Below are 23,351 nucleotides of genomic sequence, written 5' to 3' on the forward strand. Positions count from 1 at the left end.
AGAGAGAGAGAGAGAGAGAGAGAGAGAGAGAGAGAGAGAGANGGAGGATTGGTGAGTGTCGAAGCGAAAAGGGAAAAATAAACGAGCTGTAAGGAGAAGGAACCCCCGCGGGAGTTTAAGAGAAGCTTAAACGTGGTAGGAGAGCTAAGAGCCGGATCATCTAAGAGCAGATAGAGGAATCAGAAGGAACGGAAAGGCAGAGAACGGTTTGCCGGGAGGGCGGGGAGGGGGGGAGCGGACGGTGGTGGAGCGAGATAAAACGAGAAGGGTTAAAGCCAAGCGGGGTGGAGCGGAAGGGGAGGGTGGGGGGGGGGGGTTGAGAGACGAAGACAATCTGGAAAGCCAAACGCGATAATGTCTGGAGGGGATAAATCGACCGCGAGCAGGAAGAAGACGAACACCGTCCGACTAAAAAGGACAAGCGAACAGGGGCAGCGTACTGGATCACCGGACGGGCAGATAAAGGAGCCGGAGAAGAAGTAAAACGGAGAACGGTTTCGTCCAGGTGGAAGTAGGAAGAAGTGCTTGAAACTGCTTGATGAAGAGAGAGAGAGCGAGCGAGCGAGAGAAGGAGAGGTCGAGACAGGGTACCTACGGATAAACACGAAACGAGACCAGAAGAGAGACCGGAGAGAGGTTCGCGACTGTGCGAGCTACATAGTACGTGCGGTAAGTGGGGACACGATGTGCAGCGCGGAGGTTCGATGTGCGGTGGAAAGAGCGACCGAGACGGTCGAGAAAGGTGTTGGAACGTGAGGAAGAAGGAGAGACAGTAGTTGAAGAGGGGAACCCGGGTTCTGAGTTGCCTATCAGCAGTTGCTTTCACGGAGTGGTGGAAAGCTGGGCGTACCACGATAGCGAGTTCTCGCGGCGGCCGGCAGATGTCGAGTGGTCGCGCCCCTAGACAGGGTCTTCACCCCTGAAGAGGTCAACTCAGGGGCGTAGCGGTCGTGGAATCGACGCCCAGAAACGCCCATCGTCGACCCTCCCGCCGCTTCCTCGCCGCAGACGCTTCGCGGCAACCAACTGGACAACCAGCCCGGCCTCGATCCACAGCGTCGCACAACCGTTCCGTTGAAACCCGCGTCTCTACCTAGCCACCGTGTGTGTTGTAACCAACTCCACGCCGAACACGTTTCCACCGAACGGATCCCCTCATCCTTCGTCTTCTTCGTCGCTTCTTCCGGTCTCCGCTCCGAATATCGCTGGCCGCCGGTTCTCGCCTGTTTGTTGATTTTTCTGTTGCTGCTCGTCGACTGTTGCCGTGCGCGTCGTTTCGTGCGCGTTCGCACGGTTCCGTTCGTCGTCACGGGGCTGGGGCTGGAACTGGATCTGGATCTGGATCTGGATCGGTGGTCCTGGTCAGCGTCCAATCAAGCTTGGAAAAGACCAGCGAACGTGTAACAACGGTGAATGCAAAAAAGTGAGAGTGCGATGGATTATGGGCCTGTCGAGAAGATTTCGAGGCGGGACGAGAGGTTAGTGATGACGAGGAACATCGGCAAGGACGACACGGTTCGTTGTCGTTTGGACTATCCGAAGTAATGAGCTGGCGACTCGGGCGGACTGGTTCTTAGTGTGTGTTCGGTTCGGTGAGACCGGTTATCGGGGGAAGATGAGAGATAATCTCGTACCTGGTCGTGGCAAACCTGGTCATGAACTGGCCTGAACAGTGTCCGTCGGCAAAGAAACCGGGGGAAGAGTACTCTGTGCTCGAATCGGAGTAGCGCGCGAAAGAATTTCCAAGTTCTCGCCGCCGGGAAGTGTGTGTGTGTGCGTGTGTATCGAGACACAGATAGAATTCAGAGACACTATGCGATTGAGACGTCGGGGTTTGCTTGTCGACGATCTACAGACAGCCAATGATCGGACAGGTGCCCAGTGCCAAGACGATGGTCCCTCCAGGCAACTCGCAGCGGATGGAATCCGTTAGGTAGGTACGTCGAACGATCACCGACAACGCTCGTCTGACCTTGTCGAGTAGATTGAGAGACAAAGCGAAAGCGAAAAGAGTCCCTGAGCACTCGTCATGACGAGGTCGAAGACTCGAAGAAGCGACAGGATTTAGCTTTCTTCGTGCCGATCGATTCGGCGAAAGAACGCCGAGGAGACGAGATCTTGCCGAGGAAGGGAAGAAATTTGAAAAAAGAGAAAAAGAGAAAGAAGAAACGAGAGAGAAAGAATCATGTCGAGCACGCCACCGGAATCGTCCATCGGTTTAGAGTCGAACGATCTCCACGAGATCAGACAGAATCGCGCGGCGACCCGATCGGAGCCCGAGGACTCCGAGAAACGGGATCAGACACGAGGAAGTGACGGCAACAATCCTGACAGCGATTGCGAGAGCGACACCAGCGAGGTGTTGAGCGTCGGTAGCGAACCGACGCCCACCAGCGTCGTTGGAATCCGTGGTTGCGACTCGGTCAGGTACGACCACGAGTCGGCGAGCAGTCGCGGCGACTTTCGCGACGAGGAGAACACGAGGACATCGGCGACGCCGTCTCCTTCCAGTTCGACGAGCTGCAACGACGCGTTCTATCAGCGAACCGTTAATCACATCTCGGCGCCGAGTCCACCGGCCTACAGTCAACCACCGTCGCCTACGGCCTCCTCCGTCAGGTCACCGGCTTCCTCTTCGGCCACTGCCTCGTCCCCGGGTCGGCCCGAGGCCATTCAAGACGTCATAGTGCCCAGGTATCAGTCGAATCATCCCGCGCACTTGCTACCACGATATTCGTCGAGGGAGACCGAGATACCCGATTATCCGGCTCGAGTTCAGCACAGCCTGAGCCACGAGATCGTCTACCCGACCGTCGAGAGGCTTCATCGGACTCCGATCAGCGTTCCTCTAGTGACCAGACTGTCGTTGTCACCACCGTCGGCTATGACGGTCACCGGCTTGCAAGCGACCACCCCTGTCCTCCATCCAACCGCCTGCAGAGATCCACGTGAGACGGCCTCGCTGATGCCTCATCCTGGCCAGCATTTGCACCACGTGAACAGCCACCTTCACCTTCATCAAACGTCCCAGGTGCAACACGTACCGGCCAACTCGGTGCATCAGCATCGACTCTCGGTCAGCAAGATCCTTCAGAGGGAGCCTGGCAGCCCTGCCTCACCCGGGGCCAGAGACGAGAACGGCAGAACGATGCACGGCGCCAACGGCGTTCAGAATAACGGTGTCAATAACACCAATCATCATCACAACAACCATAGTAACAACAACAACAACAATAACAACAACAACAACAACAACAATAATCTGCAGCATCAGGCTGGCTTGAAGTTCAGCATAGACAACATACTAAAGGCGGACTTTGGCAGAAGGATCACCGACCCGATTTCGTTGAAGAAATCTCGGCCGAAGAAGGTCAGCTCGAGGCCCATCGACCTGACCAAGGATTTCCTCGAGTCGGCCACCGAGACCGCCACGGAGAAGAGCAGCTCGGAAACGAGCTCGACGACCAACGCCACGTCCGGCGGCGGTGTGACGACCGGGAATCCAGCCTCGAACACGCCCGGACCACCTGGGACCAATCCCGGCAAGCAGTTACCGTGGCCTGCCTGGGTCTACTGCACCAGATACTCGGATCGACCTTCCTCCGGTGAGTTCCACTCTGCTGTTCTTGCGATTCTCGTTCAATTCAACCGGTGAACCCATGAACGTGGCCACGACCGACTTGTCTTTTCCAACGACGGTCGTTTTTCTACTGTCTGTGGTATGCAGATGGCAGATAACAGAAGGACGGGGAGCTATTAGCAAAAATATCGTCGAGTTACCTCCTTCTCCTTCGTCGTGACATTTTTCTCAACTTATGAGAGTTGAAAATGGTCTCGCGTTGCGCAATGGTCCCTGCGAATCGAGACGATAGGTCGGATCGGTTTCCCGATAAATTTCTATCGGGAGACGGTTAAGTTAGGAAAAGGTCAGTCAAGAAACGGCGTGTAATCCAGCGATTTTATTTCCTGCGCTCTCGCGCTTCGTGATCCCCGGAGCTGGTGAATTTATATCTCCCGGCTCGTATTCTCGTTCGGCTGCGCGCGTTTGACGTTCGAGCGATTTCCCCCGCGAGAGGAACGCTCGATTAAACGATTAAACGACTAATGGATAGAGGCACGTTGATCAGAGCGATCGCTCCGTTATAACGGAATTTCTCATTAGAGACGACTCAAAGTTCATCGACTCGATTCGTGAGATTCGAACGGTACAGAAAAAGAAATTTATATATTTGCTGTCGGATAGGTTCGAAAGAAATCGACGGTTACGCAAACGAAACGGTTACGAAGCGGCAGCGGGATATAACCGCTCTGTCACGATTTCGACGATTTTATTTAGATTACATCTTTTCCTCTCGGCATCGACGGTTTAGCTAATTATCCCAGCGATGCTCACGACAGAAAAACGTCGTGTTCGTGACGATAGGACGCCGGAATGAGTAATATTCCTCTCCTCGAGTGGAAGAGAGCGCCGATTTTAATTGAGATATTAATAATTCATCGAACCACGAAACATGCAGCGGGGCAAAAAGAAAAAGAAAAAGAAAAAAAGAAAGAGAGAGAAAAGACGGTAGTAGACACTCTCACGGTGTAACACGCCGTTACGAGCTTCGTCTATATTTTACTGTATATACACCGGTGCTCGATTAAGATGTACGTTTAATTAGCACAACAAGACGTGTGATTTCACGTAAAAATTACCATCCCGTAGTCCGAGGATCCTCGGCTCGATCGATCCTCTTATTCCTGAATATTCAACGAAGCGGCTTTTCAACCGTGGCGAGGCGCGACGCGCCACTTCTCCCCGGTACGAAATCGAGCTTCCTCTTAGCGAAGGGGGCTAATTAGAGATTTATTTAGCCGCGGGCTCCGACGTCTTCCCACCTCCCTCACCCCTCATCCACCTCCCCCCCGGCGGAATTGTTTCCCCGGTTTCGCGCAGATGGATGGCCCTTTCAAACGACACAGGAAAACGTGTAATTACTTTACTCGCCAGCGCGAGTGCCAGCTTGATGAATGGTAGAAAACGTTTCTTCGTGTCACTCATATCTGATATACGCTCATTGTCAGGAAACAATTGTTAAGCACCGGCAGAAATAAGCTGCTCTCTGCCCCATAAATCAACCGCGATACGCAACCCGACGCTATTTCTCGCGGCTTTTCTACGCGCGCGTAACAACAATTTCCTATAGGTCATTCAGTTGTCGTATTCTTATGCAAACCTTGGTAAATAATCGCGAGCCCTATTAGATCGGTTTTCTGTTTTCCAGGCGCTTCCCGCTCGCGAAACTTGTCCCTTTACTGCACCTCCGCGTTGTTACCGGCGCGCGGATCTGAAAATTATTGCTGCCCGCCGTCTCGATAGGCATTGTGTTAGAAAAAAATCGAGGGATAACACGAACACCGGCGCGCGAACACGTCGCGCTCTGCTACCCTATTGTATTTTAATAGTCCGCTGCTGCGCAACCTCGGGACCAACGGCTAATGGGAATGCCACGAATTTCTCACGGATCTACCTTCTTTTCCCCTCTGTTTCTTCTTCTTCCTCTTTTGTTGCTCTTTCCTTCATTTTGCAATCGACGCACGCACTTTCGCGTGCGCTCTCGTCCGAGCTCTCTATTCGAAAGTGATTCTCGTTGTTGGTCTAACGAGAGTCTTTCCGTGTCCTCTCCGAGTGGAAAGATCCGTTCGAGAGCAGAATTTGTTGGAATATTTTACTTCCTCAGGCTTGTTGAAAGATTGAAAGCGATTTGGTGATTGTCTTTGTTATAAGTAAATTCGAGACTCTACGATTGGATCGAAATTGAAGAGATAAAGCAACGGCGAGAGGCGAATCGAGTCACTTTTTGCCAAAGACGATCAAGTGGAATTTCAACTTCCTAGCTCGTCAAATTAACAAAACGTTTTTACTCTACGGACTCTTTTGACAAATTTGACAAATGGAGTTCCATACATTTGGCGCCACAGACATTGGCCAAAGAGAGACAGAGTCGATTCGGGAACGAGTCGAATCGAAAATATTTCGTTGTCGCGATTCTCGTTGAGATCCGGTGGCGAAATGAAGTCGTACCCGCCGGTGGAACACATAAAAGTGCTAAATTCCCGATTAATAACCGGTAGTTTTTTGCGGGGCCGGTTCCACGCCGCGCGGGCGCCCACCGTGGACAAACGACAATATTGGATCACGTTCCTATTATGTCTTTACAGCGCGTAATTTCGCGGCCGACAGATAAATAGTCCGTTGAAACGGCCGCGATAAAGCTTAATCACCGTTATTGCACCGGTTCTGCCCCGCTTGATATCGCAGGTTCCGACTCTCTGCCACTCTCCGTTCTTTCCGCACCCACGCGTGCACCCAATAATATTATACAAACGGGAAGCTCGTCAATGTCGATTTACGGGGAGATTGGAAAATGAATACGTTGATCGGTCGTCCGACGCTGGATTCGAATTCTCCAAATTTCAATTCGCCTTTGTCATTCTTGGCGTGTTTTCATTAATTCCTCGAGGAAAACGTAAAAATAAAGACTCGTTTTATAGATCCACTATAAGTAGATTCTCGCGCAAATTTTTGACGATATTTGAGATCGAAACAGAAATTCTTTTTAGGGTCCATCGGGTACCATGGTTTTTCTCAAATAAGAGCGATACGTAATCGAGCTATGACAACATGTGTGACAAGTTTCAGAACAACATCGTAGTGTTCCGCACAATTTTGGCTTGAACAGTTTGTATGTTTCGTGAGCGAAGTAATTGTTTCTTAGTGTTTTCACATTCGGTCGATCCATTTGTATTCTAATAGATTCTTTTCACACGTTTTCCATCATTCTATCTCATACTGAAGTCTATAAATGTTCAATGTTTAGTCAATTAATGCAACGAATGTTGAAGAGGACGACGAATATTTTATTTGCGATTTTTGTTCTATTAATTACGATGTACATAATATAATATAAAATGCAACAAAAGTTGAATTATATGTATGCACAAAATGATTCAAACTTTTTATAAACAGAATAAAAGTTCCTAAACTATTTCACAAGACAGGCCAAATAGAATAACTTCGTATTTGTTAAAATTGCTAAAAGTAACTAGCAAAAATAAAAATTGTATCACTGTATTAATAGGTACCCTAAATTTTACTCAACCTTATGGGGCAAACCGGGTATTTTATTATCCCAATTGCAGCCACGCAATTTCCTTCAAAAAGTTTGGTCGTTTTCTTATTGTCCAATTAAGAGATTTAGCGAATTTTTCTATTTTTTTTTTTTTTTCTTTTTCCTTGGCCATCCGATTTTTCGCTACGAAGCTAAATACATGAGGGTACCCGATTTTACTCTTACTTTCCTCTACTCACTGTCGCCACCACGTTCGCGTTTTATTTCATCATCTTTCAATACTTCATAAATGCCTAAACACTGGCAATATACGCAGCTACGGCTCAACTTCTGTGTCCTCTCGCCACTCTATGAATAAACGATCGAACGAAGAGACCCGGCGGGGGGAAAGAGCTAGGCTTATATCGAGCAGATGGTAGGACAGGAGCGGAGGATCACAGGGGGGGCAAGAAATACATATCGCGGGCGTCCGATCTAGGTTCTCCACGACTGGGGTGACTTTATAATTCAGCGCTCTCCGCTTCGGGAAAAACGCCGGAGCGGTGTTAATGGTGCTTTATTGCCGGTCGGTCGAATCAACGAGATACACGCTCGCGAGGCGTCGTGCCGCGGACCAGCTTATCACCGCGGATAAATTCGTTATTAATTGCCTCGGTCGATCGTTTCACGGGAGCGTGTGTGTGTGTGCCGCGACAGCAACTTCGGCCCTCACGGAACGCAAATCAACGCGGCGGCGCGCGCGCGTCCTCTGTCGTCCAAGTGGAATTAGAATTTTTAGTCGGACGGTCATCTCGCCGATTAGATCGGTGTTTCTCGTGACCATTCTCGGCGAGGGAATTATGCAACTTTCCGTGCGCCGATACGAATCTTTCCCTCGTCTCTGCTCGTTACGAACATCACCGTGACTATTAGCCATTAAATGGCCGTTGTTAATTCCCATTAATTATTCAACGGTTCAACGGCCAATCAACCGAACGACGGGACATTCCGTCCCGTGATCTGTTCTCTGAAGCAACGTACTGTCTTCAGTTTTCTATTTGTCGATAGTACTACAGACGGTTCTCTAACATAAACCTGACTTCTCAAAATGACATAGAAAAAGTATGAAAGTATCTTAAAAACATAAACTACTACACACATATCTAATGGCGCCATCGTCGCTAATGACCCCGCTGTCGATGCGACGTTAAAGCAAAATGGAAGATAAAGGTTCTCTAACCGTCCATTTGACACGTTGCCATAACGACAATACCGCAAGAACTGACGGCGACGGAACAACGAAACGTTGAATAGAGAAGGAAAGCGACTGTTAAACAATTTTAACAAAAATTCTCGTAAACTGAAATCGTGCAACTTGTCAAACGAATTCTCGATTTCTAAGATCGTGTATGACTCGTAAATGGAAAATTATCGAACTCGTAAAAATTTGTGAAACAGTCAATCGAAATTCTCGATACGTGAAATCTAAATGCATGCAACTTCTGAACAGAAAAGGCTTCGAAAAGCGATCAAGCTCGATCGATCCCGCGCGAAAACTTACGAAACAATCTGTTACACTTTATCGATCAGCTACTTAACCGAAAAGATATTTAACTGGAAATGACACAAGAGACTTCCCTCTTGTAGAGGAATATATATTCGTTACACTGGATGCTGGATTAGCCAATAAAAGGAAAATATCGCGCGTTACATTCGTTTTGCGGAAAGTTATGGTTAATTAGCTCTCTGGGCTGAGCTACCTGTACGTATGTATACGCACGCGGAAGATATTTCCATTAACGAGACAACAACGAGCCAGGACTGGCCAGTGGTGGAAAAGGCAAAGATCGAGATCGTTGCCGCTGAAAGTTCGCTGACGAACGAAGGAAAAACCTGAGAGTTGAATTCGCTCGGCCGTGGTAGGCGATAAATGATCGATACTCGCGGCGAACGCGACAAATGAGAAATCGTTTGCTCTTTCTTAACGAGGAGAAAGGACCGCGAACTCGCTTTGATTAACAGTAACTGTCATTGACGCGCGCGAGTTTTTAATTCAGCAGTGTTATTCCACGGTGCGAGAAACGATCCGAGGAAAGAACGTTTTGTATAACGCGCAGAGCTGAATTATCTTGATCGATCACAGAGTTGAGTTTTGCACCCTTCTTTTTTTTTTTTCAAATGAGAAAAATTTGAAACATTCGACTCACCGATGTAACGAGGATCAGTTGATCAGTTGTCGTCAGATTCGTTGAATATCTGGAACGAAGAAAACTTGATATCAGATATAATAATAATAATAATAAATGTATGATATATCAAATATATAATAAATATTAAATATTAAAATTAAATTAAATATTAAATATCAAATATTGACATATATAATAAATATAATAATAACATCAAATATAATAATAATAATAATAATAATAATAAATATATGATATATCAAATATATTTATAAATATTAAGTATTAAATATTGATATATATAATAAATATATCAAATATAAAAAAAAATAATAATAATAATAAATATATGATATATCAAATATATAATAAATATTAAATATTAAAATTAAATTAAATATTAAATATTGATATATATAATAAATATATCAAATATATAATAAATATTAAATATTAAAAATTGATATATATAATAAATATATCAAATATATAATAAATATTAAATATTAAATATTGATATATATAATAAATACAGTAATAATAAAAAGTAATAATAATAATAATATCAAATATAATAATAATAATAATAATAAATATATGATCGAAAAAGTTTCTGAAAAAATTTTCGCTAGATACGATATTATTCGTTAATCAATTCTCTAGAAATTGATACGACTTTCCCTCTGCGAGCGTCACGAAGAAACTGCGTTTTCCACTTTAATTAGCAAAGAAGCTATTTCAGTCTCGATTCTAGCTGCGAGTTCGACTCGATCCGAGCCGAAAGTGTTTACCAACGGAACGTATATAACTCCGCGTACACATCCATACATCATTTTTGTATTCAAATTGAGCTCGTTTCGGGTGAAACGAGCCCGAACGAAACACCGCGGAGTTTAACACTCCGGCGTATCTAACGCTCGGATCTGATATATCTGACTTGGAAATCTGATTCTCTGATTGTTTTGAGCAATGTACTAGCCGTGTACAGCTTTGGGCGTGATCCTGACCACGCGTTTTATTAATGCTCGGCCGGTTGAACAGGAAGAGGAAGAAGGGGAAAAGAACAGCAGAGTCTCGAAGCAAGCGAAGGAAGGATACGAGATCGCGCGTGATCTTCGATCGTTATTATTAGCTTCGGGCCGCGAATAGGATCCGTGCAGCGCGTTGCATAATTAAAGGAACGATCGAGACTGTGGCTGATCGACCGATAAAGAAAAAAAAAAAAAAAAAAAAAAAAGGAAAAACGCTAGCTGAATGGCGATAAATCAAGCTGTAACGAAATATTCGCTGCGAGGTAAAGTGACATTAATTTGCAACGTTCAGCTTTGTTCTTTCTAACTGTGCACGCAACGAGACAGCCGCAACGCGAGAGTTGGGGAACAACAAATTCGCATCGGCGATCGACGAGACGATCGATCGAACTTTTCGTTTCCACGCGACGTGAAAGAATATTTTATTTGCTGAAATGTTCTGAGCTACGTACTATTTTCTTTTCTTCTAACGAAACATCAAAATACAAGGAGAAAATTAGTTTTATTAACTTTAAATTAAATTTAAGTTCAAACACGACTATTATTTCACAAAAATTATTTCTTTCAAAACGGCCCATTGGCCGCCGTTTATGCTTCTTTTTTTTTTTTTTTTTTTTGTAGAAAGTGATTTTTGGCGCACCACGTAGGAGAATGAAAATTAGAATTGGATCGTTTAAATTAGTATCTCCTTGTAACTTTCCACTCAGTCTCACAACTCGTTACATTTAAAAAATTTTTTTATAATTGTATCACTTTCTGTACTAACGGGTATTTTTCTCTACCCGTGAGAAATGAATAAATAAATAAATAAATAAATTGGAAGAAACGTTACGTATCTCCTTCTCTCTGTGTGAAACAGAAATATTCCTCTCAAAATCCGTCAGAATCCAATTACAGATGAAACACAAACTTATACAACCGAACGTTTGCCCAATTTAGTGTACTCTTGAATTATACGTCCAGCGTTACAATACCTGTATGCGTGTTGCGTAAATGTACACACGTGCACACACGTGCACGCGGAGAGGTTGCTCCGTACCGGGCAGCCTCGCGGGATTCATCGATCTTATTAAGGTTAAATCGAAGGTGCCTCCCGTTCTCCCGCGGCCGAGCACGATAACAAACCCGAGGAGCTGGAAGGCACGGCATCGTCCGTGTGTGTAAAACACAGGGCTGACGTGGTCCCTGCGGTGGCCTAGAGGCGGCTGCAGAAAGCCTATGAATGGCTTCCGTTCGTTCCAGATATCGTAAAGCGTATTTCCAGATACCGCGAAGATCGGCAGCAACGATCGTTTTCGGGTCGCGCCAGCAAATGGCGGTATTGTGTTACGGCGGCGGCGCGGATTTGTTAAGAAATCCTGGCTGATACTCTCGCTCGTGGCTGACACGCGATGAGAAATCTCTCTTCTACCTTCTCTCTTTCTTTCTCCCGTCCGATGCGATAAATACCAGAATGATTTATCGGCTCTATTCGAGAGCACGCGGCGACGCGAACTCGAGGAATAACGGGCCGGCCGGCTAATGGCCAACGTCGTTTCTTTCCTCCGCTCGCGTGGCTCGCGCTCGTAAAATTACGTTATTAGAGATTTCCGGTGGATCGATTTCGCGAAGGGAAATAATCGATTCGATCGATCCATCCTTGGTCTTGTTTTCTTCTTTTTTTTTTTTTTTTCTTTTTTGGCATTTCGCTCCACCGGGGCAATTGATATTCCCCCTCCTCTTCGAATATAACATTTTAGTCACGTAAAAACCAAATTCGTTTCTGACTCGTTTCCTCTCTTTCTCTTGCTCTCATTCTTGACCACGTTATCACGCTGCCTCTCTATCAGTCGGTTATTACGCTCTTTTTTTCGATTGCAGTCGGCGTACTTGGCGATTTAATAGCTTTCGCGCTACACCCATGCTGCATCAGGCATCAGGCATCAGCCTCGGAGAGCGTGCAAACGCTCCTCTGCCCCCTGTACTTTAGGCCTGTAATTACAACCGAATTACGTCTACGGCTGGCTCCGTTCATTTGCATATCGCGGCAGTTCGTTCAATCCGACGCAATGAAGACACGTTATTATCAACAGCGTCGCACTCGAACATTTAACAGCGAACCAACTATTCTCTCCGATGTTCCAATTTCCCCGCACGGGGGAAAGAAGTCAGCCTCGAAGTCATGTGAATCGATTAACTCGCAAGCTGTTACTTTTCTCTCGGCCCTGGTAAATGTTAAAAAAATGTTCTTTTAATAGAACTGCCATTACCGTGACACGCACGCGCAACGCGCATACGACGACGTTAATTATCCAACGTCAACGAATTCCAATCGGCGCGGACGTGGCAGTGAAAACGAGGGGAAATTGCCTCACCGATCGCGCGTTTTCCCTTCCATCGGCGAGCGCACGTTAAAACAAAATCACTTCTAACGACGTATTAACGACTCCTGTAATTATCATTCTTGTCTGATCGCGAGCCTTCGCTACCATATCATCACGATCTCTCTCTCTCTCTCTCTCTCTCTCTCTCTTTCTCTCTTGGTTTCTCTGTCCCTAGTAGGTTCGGCTCGAGCGTGGAGAATCGGATCCACGGTCGAGCGTACGTGCCATGATCGAATCAGCGCGATTCGACACGAAGACGCGAAACGCTCGAAACGAGTTGGTCCCAATAACAAACAGCGTCGTTTGGCGCCGTGCATCAACCGTTGAGAAATTACGCTGTCGCCGAGCGTACGTACGGGAGCGTAATCATGCGACAAACGTGTACAGACTGGTAATTAAGAGGCAACGATTTTCTACGCGAATTACAACGCTACTCTATCATTACGCGCGATTACAGTGATGGACAAAGGTATCGACGCTGGTTAGATTTCCTTTGTGGAAGCGTGCAAATGGAAAACAAGATGAAAAACGGGACTGGACGTTGTAAATTACTCGGGTGATTAACGAGGAAGGCTTCTCTTTTTTAGTGAACGACAACGTCCACTGGCTCGAGTGTCTTTTACACTCTGAAATTAATATGATACAAAGTGAAATTCAATGCCCGATGAAGCGCAACGAAGAGTCGAAGAGAAACAAATTTCTAGATGTAACAGATAGCGAAAAGGGATATAATTTCACTTGAAATTAATTTAAAGAAAAAGAGAAAAAGGTGCGCGTTCAGATGAAGAAGAATACACTTACCCTTCACACTTGAATACAATTGCATTCCACAAGTCATTATATTTTAAAGCTTTGTCGTCAAAGTCTGACGTACGCTCTGGATCATGCATCTCCAGAATGAGATTTGGCAAACCAATCGCGGTTTGTCAGTTATGGCTCTTTTACCATAAACACTGTATATTTTTTTAAATGTCATTCTCCCTTGCTTAAACTCCGACAAGATACGCATTTTCGACCTCTCCGTTTCAAGATTGAGAAATTTATTATTTAATTCCGATGTGCACGTTGCCACTGCTGTGATAAAACTGATAACGAGGGACACTTGTTTAAATTCAGACCTGTCGAATTTCACGAATTATTAAAATGACAACTGCTCGCTCTCAGAAACGGAAATTATTTACGACTCAACCTAATAGATTCATATAGATCATAATTGAATCTTATATGGTAGTATCATGACCAAAATTATCTGCCTTTTCTGGGAAAACCTCCGAGATAACACTCTAAGAATACAAGAGTAAGCCTAAGAATAAGATAGTTCAATAAAGACGGTTTAGTTGAGCCATGATAAGACTCTCCTTTTTTGTACCTTGTCAAATCTAGTAATTAATATTTAATATTCAATATAAATCTAATACTTTAATTTCTTTTACAACGAATCGCAAATCGTGCAAATAAGCTCGCTGTACAGTGAAACAATTGTAGTTTTCTTCATGACAACGTAGATAAAATAATACATTTCTTGACGTCAGATGATTGCTGTTCAGTGCTAGTTCCCCGATATTTTTTTTTTTTTTTTTTTTTTTTTTTTGGAGTAATCTCCTTCCACCGTGACGACGGCAACGAATATTCTTGGAAATACACATTTTATCAACGACTGAATCGTCACTCACGTTTCTCACCATACATAAAGATTGCATCTACGAAGGGATTCTGTACGAAGAATTTCTAAATATACGTTCGAGGAAACTTTCTCCGCCTCTTGCAACTGTTCGACTCATCCGGGCGAAAAAAAATTAATTCCTACGTAACTAGTAAAATAGTTACAAGGATAACAGTTACGCCCAGGAGGACGCGCGAAATGAAAGTGGGAGGAGAGGAGGTGAGAGACCGTAGGAAGGATTAATGAATCGAGGAATGCCCCTCGCGCACTCGACTAATATCGCGAGGTATTCGATTCTATGTACGCTTAATGCTTGACAAACGACGCGGACACGGGATGAGGAACGAGAGAGAAGCACGTAAGACGCGAAGCCTTTAAGACGAAACGGAGGAGACTACTCACCACCACTTTGACAAATCAGGTCTCCGCTCTCTCCTTTCGCGATAGTTCGAACGTAACAGCGCGAAAGGTACGAGCGTAACGTCGCGTAATTAATAACGGTGTGTTTCCGAGGTTCCGAAGCGTTTAACTTTGAAATTAATTGTCCGCGAGTGTGTTTCTTCTTCGTGTGGTTCGTTCGTTCGTTCGTTCGTTCGTTCGTTCGTTTACGCGCGCTGGCTTCCTCCCTCCTGCCCTGTTAATAAGCTCCGGCGTCTGGCTAATGAGAATCAGCCGTAACGGACGGACAGTTTGTAGGCACAACGTCGACCTGTAGGCGCACCTGCCCCGATCGGCCGCTTAGAAATTGAATTCGTTGTTGATCGTTTGTCCGTGGAGGACCTATTAGTGAAAGGAAGTCGGGAGACTCGGCGAGCGCCGACGATTCAGCGACGAAGAAACGGCATTGCTGAAACACGGGGAATGTGTCCCCCGACACACAGAGGGATTACCTCACGTTGAAACGATACGGCGGGGACGATTATCCGGGCTGGATTTTCTGCTATTAAGCCAATCAAGTACCCCGTAACGAGCTACCGTTTCCTTTCTTACTAATCGTTTCTTCTGGCCGATCGTTCGATCGATTTATCGGTTATTACGGTTCTATCGGCGCTGTATCATTCGTCACGAGGCGGACGACTTGGAACGTCTCGTTGGAACCAAGCGTCCTTTGTCCGGATCAAAGAGATTTCGTGCTACGTCGAAGATCGTTTTCAAACGTATTGTACTCGACGTAATTAGCGAGTTTTCGTTCTGGTCTGAATACAAATTGTTGAAGCAAACGAATACCATTCTTGTAAAACTCGTACTCTCGACGAACCTAATCTAAATCTACCGACACTTTACGCATACCTATCGTGGTCGATCGTTAACCTCTTGCGCTGGAATGACGTTTGTTCCAAAATTGTAATGTTTCTTCAGTTCTAAGTATATCTAAGTAAAAGAAAAATAGGCAAAACAAATAATAAATTTATTACTTCTCAATAATCTCTATCCAGTGATATGCCGACGACTGCGACGCACGTCCCAAAATTTTCTCCGTTTTCTGTCCCAAAATTGCAATATTTTCTCAGTTTTAAGTATATTTAAGTAAAACGAAACAGGCAAAACGAATAATAAATTTATCACTTCTCAATAATTTCTATGCAGTGATATCATACCGACGAGTTGAAAAAGAAAGCGACGAATTATTGTATACGGTTTGGTCGCTCGTTATGGTCCGCAATCAGAAAAATAAGTGAGTACTTGAACGTAGGTAACAGTTCAATTAAATAACAAACGAAACGACTTTTCTTACTCATTTGTCGATTCATCTCTGCCAGTTCTGCATCGTCGCGTTGCAAACACAATTTGTACGACACGTGGTTATTATCGGGATCATTCGCAGACAGAGTTGATTTTCAATTCGGGGCAGTGATGATAATTCGCAAGTAGCGAACGACACCGGCGAAGAATCTTTTCGCGGAACGTAGGGTACCGGCCGAAGCCTATCGAGCTCGGGATAATTATTTTCCGAGAAAGTTGTAGCTGGCCGTTCACGGTTAATGACGTTTAAACGTCGAGCGAACGAACGAATCGAGAAGCGTAGGTGGCCCCCCGGAAGGAAGTTGATCGTCATCCGTCTTTACGAGCATACGATTAAGCGTGGTCGAGTACATCAATCTCTTCAGGGTCACACACACGTACGAATGACCGAAACCCCTGGGCAAGTTGATTAACTCTCGCGTATTTCGTTGAAAAAGGAGGGGAATCCAACTAGGGTTCTACTGGCTAACCATTTGAACAAAAATTGATACCCAGACACCTTTTCAACTCTAATTGCCACCTTTCAAACGCTTCCCATTTATTCCGCTTACATCGTGAATCGTGGATCCTGTGCGTTCTGTGCGTTTAAGTTTCCAATAATTTTACTAATGACCTTCTCTGGTAATTTTTTTCTTTTTTCCTTTTTTTCTTTCTTTCTTCATTTCTTTCGAGGTGAGAAACTTTCTTTTTTAAATTGCAATTTAAATAACATTCAGAATTAACATCACTTCTCTGTGAATGTCAGACAGAAAAGAGCCATCAAAAATTTCATAAATTTTAACGTAAATTTCCACTTGAGCGCCGAACAATGCGAAATTCTCAACTTTATATATATTATATTTGCATATACTTACATTTATATTTTATATTACATATTTTCGTTTGTTACTTATCGTTGTATTAAGTGTAACACGCTCAACTGGAGGTAGGAAATTTGCGAACACCGGTTGCAGTGGAAATAATACGTTCACGTGGACGGGGGCAGGAGTTGGCGATTGTTCGGTCAGCGAAACGAATAAATCACGGCACGAGGAAGCGTTTAAGCGACGAATGCGGGCCGGAAGTGGACCTGTCGTCGATGCGAACGACACGATGAACGCCTCTTCTCTCGTCTCGGCTCGAGCGTACACGCGTTTGCCCTCGGTGACGGGTGTAGGTGTATTATATGATCCCCGGTTGAAAAGAGGGAGGAAGGAGGGCCAGGGGAAGTTACAAGCTTGTACGTGGGTGGGCCGCCTCGTGTCTCGGATTCTTCTGGCACGAGGGTATTCCCTTAAAACCGAGGAGACACGTGGCACCCGTTCACAGATTCGGTAAATTATTAACCGAACAGATTTTCCGTCCGATCGCCCCAACCTCCTTGATGTCTGTATCGGCGTCTAGCTATGCGCGCTTGTTGAAAAATCGACCGATCCTCCAAACTGTCGTCGCTTTGTCGATTTCTCCAAATGAAACGTTTGAAACTGGCAAGCTTCGAGTGAAACTAAACTCACCCCCCGAACGAGAAAAATCTCAATTTGATTTTTGTAGGATTGGTACAAGATCACCCTTGGTACTTGACTATTGTGACTGCCTCTTAGCGAAGACAAAGTTTTATCAATTTTTTTCTCAAAACGACCGCGAGGTGATAATAAAATGTACATTGAAAAAAAAAAAAAAAAAAAATGAATAAAACTGTCAGACAACAAACAGTATCTCTTTCTATGCGTTGTCTCATTCTCTCTCTAAGATATTATTCATATAATTTCGTTTGATGCTTCTTGATCAGTACGCTATAAACGTCTATAATAAAGAAATCAGTCATCGATAATGAACGACACCATTACGTGGAGGATCGGGATATTTATTAAAACGGAAGAGGCGGCAACCGGTCCGGCGACTCGTCTTCCGCTGCGAGTCAAGGGAGCAGGAGAGGACTCGAGTCGAAAATGTAGGGTAGCCGAGAGAGGATCCAGCGGTTTCATTACTTGATGGTACACCCGGCAACCTCTGCACGTGTTGCGTGCTGTATTGTTAACGAGATTGAGGAAATTGTTATACGGAGAAAAACAACCAGGCACAAGATACAGTAATCGATGCTATCCTCGGTGCACGCGACCCCTCTGCGCAACAATAAAATCTAATAACAATAAAAGACGAGCGTGTAACCCGATTCTCTGCTTCTCCCTGGCTTCTTATTGAATTCGCTGTTCACGTTTCTTGGACAAGAAACGGTAATGACGTAGAATTTATGTAGAAAAGACTCAATTTTTCGTCAAATTCGACCCTACTGCTGCGTCGTTTCTCATCAAACTGTTTCTTTCGTAACTGTTCTTTCCAATTTTTCGATTGAAGAAAATCATTTCTTTTTTTTTTAAATTGTGATTGAAGTGAGAGTGATCGTATAAAAAATACGAGGATCATAGCAGAGTTAAAGTACTCATCTGTAAAAATTGAAGAGAGAAAAATCTAACCAATCTAAAAGTGCAAATATCACGTGATCGATTCTTCGATCTGAAAGTAAACTGTAAAGCCATGTAAAAGCCATTCTTTGGCTGAAATCGCTGAGGGTCGTAGGTAAGATTAAGAGATTCATCTGTAAAAACTTTAAAAAAAAAAAAACCAATCTGAACGTATTACTACTACGCGATCGATTCCTCGATCCATGTAAAACTAAACTATCTGACACAGTAATGCAGATTCGAATGTGCCGTCCGAAAAGAAAGTCGTAAATTCGGAGTTCGAAGAATCGTTTCGAGCGTTTCGAGCATGCGTCAAACTCGTTTCGCGTGTTACGAGGCAACGTAACAGCGACTTGTTCGAGGCGAGAGGGACAGCTGTAACAATCTCACGTGAACTTTAACACACGCGCGTCAAAGGTAAATTATAATCGGAGAGATCGCGCAAGCAACCACGCGCGATGTGCGTCCCGGAGGGAGACGAATTACTTAACAGGAAGCGCAGGATGGAGTCGTGAGCGCGTGTGGATACGCGTGCTTTATGGCGTGCGCACGTTAGAAGACACGACGGGGCCACCCGCGATATAACGGTGCCGAAAAACCGGCCGATGCTCCTTCCGTACGACTATAATTTATCTTGGAATGACTGACTGGTCGTTAGAACCAGGAGGTAACAGAGATAACTGGCAGGCTGGCAGACGAAATAGAAAGAGATCGACCGTTCGACCGCAAGGTCGGTTCGTGCCACGGTATTTTTGAAAATTTCCTCCCACGGATTCTCTTTTAATTTTCATTGTCGCCGATTGCAAAAACATCCAAGTGTGTCGAACCGCGCGACGCCGTTTCTACGATACTTAAGGCCCTTCTTCGTTTGAGAGTTACTGTCCGAGAGCATCGCTCAACTGTTTGAGAGAGAAAAATGGAGAGAGAAAGAAACGGAGAATCTTCTCTCGAGAGAAACTCTCAAATGGAGAAGGGCCTTTACGTACCGGATATTGATCACGCAAGTGCACGAAGAAGAAAGAATTCTTTGGAAACGAGCGCACATTGGCTGCCCATTATTTCCGAATGGTTGGCGAATTCACGAATAGCCAGGAAAAGGGTTGGCGAGATGACGAGAAAAACGAGCGTCGATGTGTTTTAATGTGGTTTAGCGTACACCTGTCCGTGTCGTCCCGACGAATCGACTCGAAATTCTTGGCGCGCGAGGTTTCTTTCGCGTGTCCGGCCGCACGTTGAAACTGTACGCGCGCGTTATTTAACCGAGAGCCGTTAAAAAAAAGAAAAAAAGCGCGTGGCAATTAATATTATCTTGGCCACTGTAATTCTCGGCTCGCGGTCGTAGCTCGCGGTCGTAATGGCGCGCGCGCAAGCGTTATATACGCTATACGCTAATCGGTAGAACGTATTATCTGATTGAAGGTACTTTATAGTTAATTACTTTATCAAACTCTTAAGTAGGATTGCGTTCTCCCGAGTCATTCGCAGGCGTTGCCTCTCACGATCGACAAAAGCCCCGTGTTTCAATTACGTTAAACCTTGCGCTGCGCATTGAGATATTAAATGAAATCCATAAATTCATAGACACGTCTCGATTAATCACCGTTGGCCACACGAGACCGTGGAAAGTTAATTACGCCGACGCGCACAAACGAACGAGAGAGAGAAAGAGCGCGTGCGATTATTTCGCGATTATCTAATACGAATTATCTGCGATGCGTGGCTTACACGATCGTCAAATTAATTATCATGTCCGTCTCGGTGCGGCGCTCAACGTCCGTGAAGCTCGTTAGAGTTTCAGGACTACACGCCGAGATAACAGAAATTCGCGAAAAATGCGTAACATCTAGGCAAACGTATCGCTCGGCGACGACTGGCTCGTTTGCTCGCTTCCAGCCGACTAGCCAGATGCTTCTTTTTACTTTTACTTCTGTTTAGCCAGATTGTAACCGCGTAAACGGCCGCGCAAATTTTATTCGCCGAGGCGAGCTGCCTCTTCGCGACTCTAGATCATAAGTCAGGCGACTTTATTGTGTATGAATTGCATAAAAAAATAAAGTTGAATGCGAAAGCTGATTTAGAACGCAAGAAACGTCGAGACGAGAGGAATACGTATGTATGTACGCACAAGCGTTAAATTGGCTAATAAACATGTATCGCGATGAGTCTATACTTGCCATGATATTCCCCTAATGGCCAATCGCATCGTTTCGTTATTCCAGATTGATAACAATCATTAGTGAGATTCTTCGAAAGTTCTTTAGACGGAATCGTGTCTCGATTAATGCACTGACAAATTATCCAAGCGAGATAATTGCCTTTAACTTCTTGCGCTGGAAAATGACGTGCCATGCACGTTTTTGTATATCCAAAATTGTAACATTTCCTCAGTTTTAAGTATATCAAAGTAAAACAAAAATAGGCAAAACAAATAATAAATTTATTACTTCTCAATCATTTCTACCCAGTGATGTCATAAAGAAAGACGAGTTCAAAAAGAAAGCGACGGGTTATTGTATACGGTTTAGTCACTCGTTACGGTCCGCAAATCAGTTGCCAGTGCCAAGTGGTTAACCCCGCGTTAGCGCTGCTCCAAATACACACAAACCAACATAACGCCGAGATAATCATTCAATTACTCACGGTGGCTGATGTCGAGCTTCTAGCAGGATAATGGATATTAGTAATCTGTCAAACTCGATCACACATTTTTCGTGCAACAACACTTCGACGCAAAGAGAGAAGTTCCGTAGTCGCAAACTGAAATACCGACGAGAAAATACCGGGTAAAGTTTCCGTTTTCCATTCTCGGTATCTTCTCGGTTCGGGGCCGCGGATAAAGCGTCGATCGAAAGGAAAATCCAATAAAGCGGAGCGTTTAGCAGGAAAATAAAAGGAAAAGGAGCAGCCTATTGGTGGTGCGCGCCTATTAACATCTCCGGAGGGGGCGCGTCCGGATGGATCCCACCCCGATGGTTTATTCGCCAAAGCCCTCGGATCCAACCCTCGGCCGAGCCGAGCGCAGGTCCTCGATATTAATTACCAATTCGTCCCCGTAACCCTCGAAATAACAGCAGCGCTCGGGGCGACTAATCACTCGATGCGGAGTAGTACCAAGCTGGAGAGGGAGAGAGAGAAAAAGAGAGAAAGAGAGAGTGGCCCGCGAGAGAGTTCGAGCTGGGAACGTTTAACGGATATCTGACGAGTTCATTAATAACCCTCGGTAGGTAGGTGGATGGATATTAGCTCTTCAGGTATTCACGTGCTTAATTGATTCTCTTACGTAATTACCGCGAACCCTTTTCTCCCTTTCGGGCCAGTCTCGCCTAGCTACGCGAACGAGTTCTCTCCACCATTATTTCGGCCGCTTCGGCGCGAACACTTGGACGATTGTTTGGAAAATTTCATTGGTAGCTTTCTCATTTATTTAAAATCTAAGATTGAAAACTGATTCTGAAATAATAGAAAGTCTAACTAGTAAGAGTATCTGTAAGTAATTTAATAAACTGTGGCAATAATTTAAGAAAAAATCAAATTTTGTACAGTATCAAAAAACGACACTACTCGTGGACACCCTTTATATATTTAAGATTGTATTCTCACTTAAAATTCTCACCTACCCTTTATATTTAAGATTGTATTCTCACCTATATACTTTATATTTAAGATTGTATTTCGCTTGAGTCTTGCTACTTTCGATCTCGAGAGGAATGCATATACTAGAATGTAAAGTATCGAGGACTATACTTTGGTACGTGTCACCTTTGATGTCTTCAATTAAGTCTTTAATCACCTTCGGTATAATGTATCCGAACGTATACACAGTTGCGCACAATTGTAAATTCAGATGTATTTGAATTTTATTTCCATCAAAGTAATTCCCACTGTCAAAATTAATAATTAACTCGTGGATTATTATAGAAGCGACAATTACGCATTGTCTCCTGTACAGTTTCTGAAAGAATTCGCAAGGCGTTATTTTCCCTGGCGTCGACAAGGGGGCTAAGACGATTGAAAGATGAGACAGCCGAATGCAAATATCGCGGCACGGGGCACGCAACCCCTCGCGTAAACTCGAGCGATTCGACTAGCGAGGAAAAAAGGCAACACCCTCTTCACCGAGGTCGAGTATGTTTGGAATTCGATTGACATCGTGCAGCGCGACACCGGCGAAGGGTTGTTTTAATGAATTTATACGATCGAGGGGGGAAACGTCCCCTACAAGGCGGCCCGAAAAACTGACTGGGGTACTGGTTGACAGGTCAGATGATCACAGGACTTGAAATTCTATCGGCGAGCGACGTTTCGAATGTTGCGAAGGAATTTTACGGTCACGCTCGAGTAAAAATTATATAAAGTCACCCCCCGTAGTGGTTGGAACAATGCTTCGGATGGGATTTCAAAGCGTACGTTAACACGTTACGCATAAACGTACATAAATTCTCAAAGCAAAGTGGAAACATAAACTTTCATAAATATCCATCGAAGGTGAAAACATAAACTTCGATAAATATCCATCTACTCATTGCTAGCCCTGTTGTTTGTATTGAACAATTTCAGCAAACTGTGAAAATAAAGCCCGAGAGACATCCCATAAGAAGAGAAATCCCATTGCGTCGATAATGGCCGAGCAACAAGTTCCATTGTGCCAGGGAAATAAGTTGGATACAAGTTTCAGTGGCCTATAAAGTAGTATAACGAAGACGAGCTATCGTCTACGTGGGGAGGGGGGAGGGGGGGGGGGGAGAGGAGTAGTGGAAAAAGTGAGTTGGCAGAACGTTCAACCCTAAAGTGATGAAATGCGGCGACGTTGGGGTAAATAAAAAATTG

At 44.8% G+C, this 23,351-nt stretch overlaps 1 protein-coding gene across 2 annotated transcripts in view; it reads left to right on the forward strand.

Annotated features, from left to right (window-relative positions):
- Positions 1-1,339: 1,339 nt before the first annotated feature.
- LOC122529249 (putative uncharacterized protein DDB_G0291608) overlaps positions 1,340-23,351 on the forward strand; it is an 89,660-nt gene continuing 67,648 nt past the window's right edge. For both annotated transcript variants that reach the window (XM_043655162.1, XM_043655163.1), the window contains exon 1: positions 1,340-3,605. In XM_043655162.1, coding sequence (XP_043511097.1) covers positions 2,186-3,605 — 1,420 coding nt within the window. In that variant the 5' untranslated portion in view covers positions 1,340-2,185. The remainder of the gene's footprint in view (positions 3,606-23,351) is intronic.

This window comes from Frieseomelitta varia, unplaced genomic scaffold (assembly GCF_011392965.1).
Source record: "Frieseomelitta varia isolate USP_RPSP 00005682 unplaced genomic scaffold, Fvar_1.2 scaffold_281, whole genome shotgun sequence".
NCBI lineage: Eukaryota > Metazoa > Arthropoda > Insecta > Hymenoptera > Apidae > Frieseomelitta > Frieseomelitta varia.